Source organism: Condylura cristata, unplaced genomic scaffold (genome assembly GCF_000260355.1).
Source record: "Condylura cristata isolate star-nosed mole 26May11 unplaced genomic scaffold, ConCri1.0 scaffold00025, whole genome shotgun sequence".
Lineage (NCBI taxonomy): Eukaryota > Metazoa > Chordata > Mammalia > Eulipotyphla > Talpidae > Condylura > Condylura cristata.
The window spans coordinates 10,205,635-10,212,696 of record NW_004567126.1 but is presented as its reverse complement, the minus strand read 5'-3'; the positions used below and the strand labels follow the sequence as shown (position 1 = coordinate 10,212,696).

Below are 7,062 nucleotides of genomic sequence, written 5' to 3'. Positions count from 1 at the left end.
TTTATAGCTCACAACTCACACCCAGTTGCAATTGTCTGTGTTCTAGGCCTGGCACTCAGCCCGGCTAAAGAGCTGCATGCTCAGTGACAGTGAGCTGGGAGCTTGAGAACCAGGGCTGCTGTAACATTTGGCTTTTAACAAGATCCCAGGTAAGTGACATGCACGCACACTGAACTTTGATCACCACTGTTCCTACTAAAGAAGGTTATCTGCAAATTATACCTGAGCCAAGCCTGGCCAGCTGCCGGCTGAACATCTAAAGTTTTTCTGGTTTATGGCTGGTTACTTGTGCAGCATCAACTGATATCACAGTGTGGTGGGGGGCTGGGGCGGGGGGGAGGCAGCTGAGGGGAGTTGCAACAGAAACCCCCTCATGACCATGAAGCCTGTTCTCTGGGCTTTTGCCAATTATTCTACTAGACTCCAGGCTTGCTTTTTTTTTTGCATAGAGCTGGGGTATAGGCCAGAAGGGGAGGAGGGGGTGATAATATTCACCATAGACAGAGTAGGGGGCATAACAGGGGCACTGACTGAAATACACTGCTGAGGGGAGCAGCAGGTGAGACAGGAGTTCTGCTGTGCACCACGTGGGCCAGCTCTTAGGCTGGGACTCCAACGCAGGGTGTGGCAGTGACAGCACTGTTTAGCCCATAGGCCACCAGGGGGCCCTAGACGCCAGGCTCTATAGAGGTGAAAACCTGGTCCTTTTTGTTAAGAAAAGCAATTAGCATGGTAACCACACCTAGGCTAGGGAGCAGAATGACAAGCTTCGTATCTAGGCCCTGCCATTTTTTTGCAAGTAACTTTTGGCATATCATCTCTCTGGTGTTCCCCACTATAAAATGGAGACATACAATAGAGTCCACTCCACTGGATTGATGTCTGGGTTAAATAAGAGTGTACGTGAAGTTCTAGAGGTGGCACCTCTGGTGTAACCCCTGGGCTAGTAGCAGGCATTTTTCGAGTACCCTGGGCATCCGCTGATGGTGGCAGAAAGACCTTGTAACAGAAATTATTATCAGCACCATTCTCTGCTTCTTCCTTGCTAACATCAGATAATTTTTTTTTAAAGATTTATTTATTTATTCATACAGAACTGGGGTACAGGCCAGAGATGTGGAGGGTGAGAGGATTCACCAGAGACCACAGAGTGGGGAGCAGAACAGGCAGATTGAGGAAGTACACTGCTGAGGGGCGCAGCGGGCGGGTCAGGAGGTCTGCCATGCCATGTGGTCGCCTCCGGGGCAGGCGGGAATGGAACTCATGCGGAAGTGGCTTAAGCTTCTCAGTGCTGTGCTTTAACCCGCTGCGCCACCAGGGAGGGCCCGGATTATTTTTTTTAGGTGTCAACCCTTCAAGATGGTGACCTCTCTGGGGGTAAAGACTGCAAGCCAGAAGCAACGCCATTCTGTGTCAGTGGATTGCCTTATAGGTGAGGCAGTTCTTAAGGGCTTCTGGGAAGTGTTTTTCTCCTTTTCAAAAGAAAACATGAAAGAGATAATCCTCCTTCCCACAGATACTATTTGGCATAAAGGTGATGGCCCCAAATGCAGTGACTCTGAAGGGAGGTATCCTGAGGCGAGAAGGAATGTGCAGAGCAGTTAAGAGTGAGGAACCACTGCCCCTCACTAGGCCAATGCTGTTGAACCCCAGTGTCTCTGGGACTTGCCTGCTCATGAGCTCATTTCACAGAGGAGTTATTTTCCTAGTCGTTTCATTACATTCACATCATCCTAATTATATACCCAGGGATGATATTTACACATTTCATTCCACCTGCCACCTAACAATTGGTGCTGGGTGCTAGGAAAGAGGTTGAGTGGTAGTGGGAAGTGTACAGACCAAGTAGGTGAAGGAAAAATCAAGGATGCTCTGGGTCGGGGCCAGTCTTGTTCTTCCAGGCCTCGCCCCATGCTCTCAGCCGGAAGCATGTTTTCCTGATACCCATGGCTCCCCCAAATGCCAGTTTCCCTTGTTGCCTGAACCTGCTACCCAAAAATGGCAGATCCTCCCAGAGCCAGATGGGTTCTGATTATTTCCTTGATGATATCTAGTATTTACCTTCCGGGCAGGAGGAGGGCCTGAAAGCAGCTTATATTTTGGGGACAGAGAGAAAAGAGTTGGGATCTCTTACATAGCATGAAATGTGAGGAAGTTTTCTTTGGGCTGGAAGTGCCAGAAGGTACCTTAGAATAGCCACTGGGATTTCATGGTGTCAGTTTATGTTCTAGTTTCGTGCCACATGAGCCAAAACTAGCAGCAGAGACTCAAAACAATATAGAGGTCTGTGCACATCTACTGAGGACCAGGCTCGGTACAGGAGAGAAGGGAAGCAGAAGACTGGGCTGGCCCCTGCCACCGCTCCCAGAGAGCATCATGACTCTGCCTGGGGGAGGTCAAGGGCTGGCTCCAGCAAGTGAGGTGGTCTCCTTGCAATCCTGCAAATACTTATCAAGCAGAGATGGAGCACTGCTGCCTGAGTGCTGGGTGGGGGGAGCTTTGAGGACTCTGTAGCCATCAAGTCACTAACAATCAATGTGCAGTAACAGCACACTGATTACATCAGAAGACAACTTATGGTTAGGTGCAGTGGGGGTCCTGACCCTATAAGTTCCCTGCAAGTTTGCTATTATCATCAGCTCAGAGTAAAACAGCTCACGACTTTTTCCATAAACCACTTTAATTGTGTGTGAATCAACTTCAGAGTCCAAGAGAACCTTGACACTTGTTCTAGACCTGCCCCCCTCCTTATTGGTCCAACCCCAAGCTTCTTCTCTAAATGGGAGGATCCATAATTCACTGAAAGCAGGGCACTAACAGGTGCAAAGCAAAGGGTCAAGGGGTGAGCTGAGGTCTTGCTCCCTGTAAACCTCTGTCCACTACTCAATGCCCTGGGGCCTCGCTGTCCTGGGACTGTCTTCTTTTCTTCCACTGTGTGTCCTAATCGTTCCAACTTTCTAACAGCCCTGCAGCCTGACAGAACACCTTTGCCTTCATCAGTGGCGTTCTTAAGGACTAACTAGATCCTTAAGGAATAGGAAGTGAAGTTCCCTACAAGTTTGCTATTATCATCAGCTCAGAGTAAAAGTTCCCTGGCACAGACTTGTGGGGAGAGATCTGCCTCACCCACCCCCCACCCACACCCCCATATTTCCCACTTGCTGGGCATTTTCAGCATGGAGCGAGTCCTCTGGGAAGCCGTGGGCTAAGTGTGCATCTTGCCAGGCAGTTTTGCTGAAGGAAGACAGAGAAGGTCACCAAGCCCACTCAACTGCTCATGCGAGGGGGCAGGGAGGAAAGCTAATAAATAAAATCTGTGGTGCAACTGCTTTAGGAAAGGGTGTGGAGGGTGGAGTGGATTGACAAGAAGTGTTGGCTGTAGGCTTTGAAGTTTTCAGGGAAAAGTGTAGCCACTTAGGGAAGCAGTTTCAGGACCTCCTACAGAGGGTTGATGTGTTGGAAAAGAGCCAGCAAGCAAGGAGTCCCTTGAGAAGTGTTTTCCGTCTCTCTTCTGGAATTGTGAAACTAGATAGGAACCTGGGGTCTGGCTTTCAAGGGTGGTCTTGAATTTTCAGCTTCATGGTGAGAACAGAGAGCTCAGAAGACTGTATTTTCCTTCAAGGAACTCTGGTGATAGCTTTCCTCCTGGTCTAACGCTTGTGTTGGTGGAATAAGCACATAAACACACAATGCCAGGTGGCTAGCACTCAATCTTAGGGAGGAGGATGAAAGTCGAGGCAAAAGGGGCTCATTCCTCTACCTCACAGCTTCCTTTTCCAAAGGAAATAGGACCTACCCACCAGCCATGCTCCAGACACCACAGAAAGCTATGGCAATGGTGTTCACGCAACTGGTAAGTATGTCCCGTCACTTGCTGATGGAGTACAACTTGGGAGAGAGCAGTGTGCTGCCCAGGCCTGCTGAGCTACAGCCTGGTTCCCGAGGCACAGGCTTCCTGACTGGTCTCTGGGTGGCAAAATAACTACTTTTCCAGTCTTCAAAGAATGCGAGTAACGTTGGCTAAGGGGAGACATTTGTGTTCCTGGGGATGCTGGGGGTCGTTGAGGCAGAGGTGGCTATAGGAGACTCCTCAAGAGAGGCACTGAGATCCAAGAATTCCAGGAGGATGTCCCAAAGACAGTAAATCAAATGTCTGAAATAAGTGGACAAGACAACTTAGAATAGGGTCTGGCTCAGTCAGGAGACCAGATCCCTTTGATGAATGTATTTCCCCGCCTCCCTTCTCAGCTATTACTGATATTCTCACTGGACTGTCAACTTCAGCGGCTTGGTGACATTTCTGTTGTGAAATACAAGTCTACTAAACTAATAAGGGCTATGGCCTAGTTAACGTAGAAGTGTACTTGAGTCTAGATTTTGGGGCAATTCCATATTGATAGAGCTGTATTAGTCATCAGTACTACTCTGAAGTGCTGTGAGAAGAAATTCATGTGATACTACCATACTAAAAATTTTCAGAGCTTCTGATTATGGATATTGCTCAGAGTGAATCACTGCTGGTTTAAAGTTATAGTGTTAGGAGTGAGAGTTAACAGAGGCTGTCTACTCTGCAGCAGGGTTAGAGCAGCGGATGGACTCAGTACTTTGCAGCATTCTAGCCCAAGTTATCAGTCCGGGACATACTGACCTTTTCTGAATTATTCTAGATGTGCTCACCCAGCCTGTCTCATTCCTTTATCAGAGTCCAAACTCAGGGAAAGACAACTCCTAATCCTTACGCTAACCACAGGTTTCCCATGAGGCCAAGAACTAAAACTGTATTATTTGGTTTGTAACTGGGTTCAGATTGTAATGAACAGGTCAGAGGCTATTGTTACATGTAGACAGTGGCTGGCAGACGCTAAAAAAACCCATGAAGCATGCCGGACAAGTCTGGGGTCAACAACAGGGCGTTTTCAGTGGCCTGTGTGGGGGCCTGCATGGAGTCCTTCCAAATGCCAACAGCGGCTGGGCCAATACCAGCTCACAGCGGGCAACCCGTCAGATGTTGGCAGGACGGGTTACTTAGTGTATGTGTGGACCTGGGCAGCATTTTTCTACCTACCTGTTGATGAGGGGTTGCTGCACTGACTCCAAGACCAGACTCCAGCTCAGCTGGCATTTGTTCACTCCAAGGATTTCCACTACGATATCTGAAGAGGAAAAAAAATCAATTTTTAGTGTTCCCACTGAAGCCACAGATTCTAGATCATCTCCTTTTAGAAACTGGGTATTTGTGGCATACCTCTGAATCACACAGCCAAAAATCCTCAGAAACAGGGAAAAGCTGAGAAAACTGTTTCAAGTTTCTAAATAAGAATGGGCTTAAAATAATAATTATGTGACCTATCACCTAACTGCAGGTACTTCTCTGATGTAACAGTGTAGACTGGAGATCAGAGTTTAGTAAGTAAATAAAAATGTCCAGAGCTAAGAAGAGTTCATTAGTGAATCCTGGTTACCAGAATGCCTTCCCTAGTCTCTAAAAAAGTACAAAGGGAAGGAAAAAATTTCTCTTTAGATTTTTATCTACTGCTAAAGACTATGTAGTTAATGATTCCACTTAACTAGCTGTAAGCTTTTGCAGGACAGATCATTCCCCTTGGTCACTGTGCATTGAACTGACAAAAAACCAAAGCCTTTATCTGCTGGAAGTGACCCAGACCTGCCCCTGTGGTGAAGGAGTAATTCCCTTGCCTGTCCTGAGATGATACTGGAAGGATTCTCACCAACTCTTTGGTGTGCTCCACTCTGCATCCCCTCAATATCACTTGGGTGAAAGCTTAAAAAAAATCCTAGCTCTGCCCATTTTTCTGTTAACCTGGTGGAGCAACATGGCTTTGGGTCTCACCACATTTAAGACCCTGCTACCAATGGGGAAGGGTCTGGGGTATTCATGGCAGAGAGGGGAGGAAGGGAATACTTATCTGTAAAGTCAACCTCATCCAGCTACCTGGCAAGATGCTCATCAAGCTCTGCAGAGCCTGTTTCTTAGCAGCCACCTTCTGCTCGTTGGTCCTTACAGATCGAGGAGACTTAGGCAAAGCTCCGCCCGGCCAGATCGATTCCCGGAGAAGTCGGAGGTACTGCACCCAGTGCTGTGGACATGTTAAATTAGCTACCTGCACCTCCAGCCACCTATGGGGCAAAGACAGAAGACTGCTCAGGTAAGCATGGAGGAGGGAGAACAAGGCGGAAACATGTGAGTAACCAGAATAACACAAAGCAGAGGTAGCCAACTCTTGCAAGTGAAACCAAGCCAATTACCAGGTGGGCTCACAGGATTTGAAGATTTAGTGATGCTGTTACTTAATGAATGTCTGCTAGGAGCCACAACATACCATCCTAGGGGTTTTCTGGCCAGAAACACTAAAGAGAACTCTGTCTTTGGTCAACGCTGCACCTTTCCAACTCTCCTCCAACAGCCTCTCAATAATGTGTACATACATAACGATGCACCTTTATATGAGCATTTGATTTCGCATAAATTCCTTGCCTTTGTCTATACCCAGCTGGTCACCAAGTCTCCATGACTTGTCCTGAGGATGCCTCTCTGCCTTCTGCTCATACTAGTCCTCTCACTGACAGGGCCTCTTCTCTCCTGAAATCTATCTTCAGATAAGACCTGTTTTAAGTTCCCAAGAAATCTTTCTAGACCTTTCCAGCTAGACCTCCTTTGGGCACTCAGTTGTATAGCACAGGTTTAGAACTAATATTTTACTTTGGAATAAGAATTATTGTATTTTTATAACTTTACTTTTCCAACTAAATCTTAAGCACAAGTATATATGACATACATGAAAAATTTCACATAGTACCTTGGTGCTGAAGAAACATTGGTTATCTAACAATTGTATTACAGTAAAAATATGACCCTTTGTCTTATTTTCAAAAATAAGTCAATTAATTCTGAGAGGCAGATATACAAATCTGCAGGGTGTTTTAACCTTATCCTTTATTTGTCCCTGCATTTTTAGAACCATGATACTAGCTGAGGTCAAGACTGCTGCGGTCTCCTTATGTCTGTGTGTATCCCAGGGGTGCAGTGCCATGCTTCCTGTA

General features: G+C 46.9%; 1 protein-coding gene across 1 annotated transcript in view; it reads right to left on the bottom strand.

Annotated features, from left to right (window-relative positions):
• Positions 1 to 1,265: 1,265 nt before the first annotated feature.
• SNX19 (sorting nexin 19) overlaps positions 1,266 to 7,062 on the bottom strand; it is a 30,846-nt gene continuing 25,049 nt past the window's right edge. Inside the window, exons 9-11 of the mRNA XM_012729748.1 lie at positions 5,954 to 6,138; positions 5,066 to 5,153; positions 1,266 to 4,153 (exon numbers count right to left, since the gene is read on the bottom strand). Coding sequence (XP_012585202.1) covers positions 4,021 to 4,153; positions 5,066 to 5,153; positions 5,954 to 6,138 — 406 coding nt within the window. The 3' untranslated portion in view covers positions 1,266 to 4,020. The remainder of the gene's footprint in view (positions 4,154 to 5,065; positions 5,154 to 5,953; positions 6,139 to 7,062) is intronic.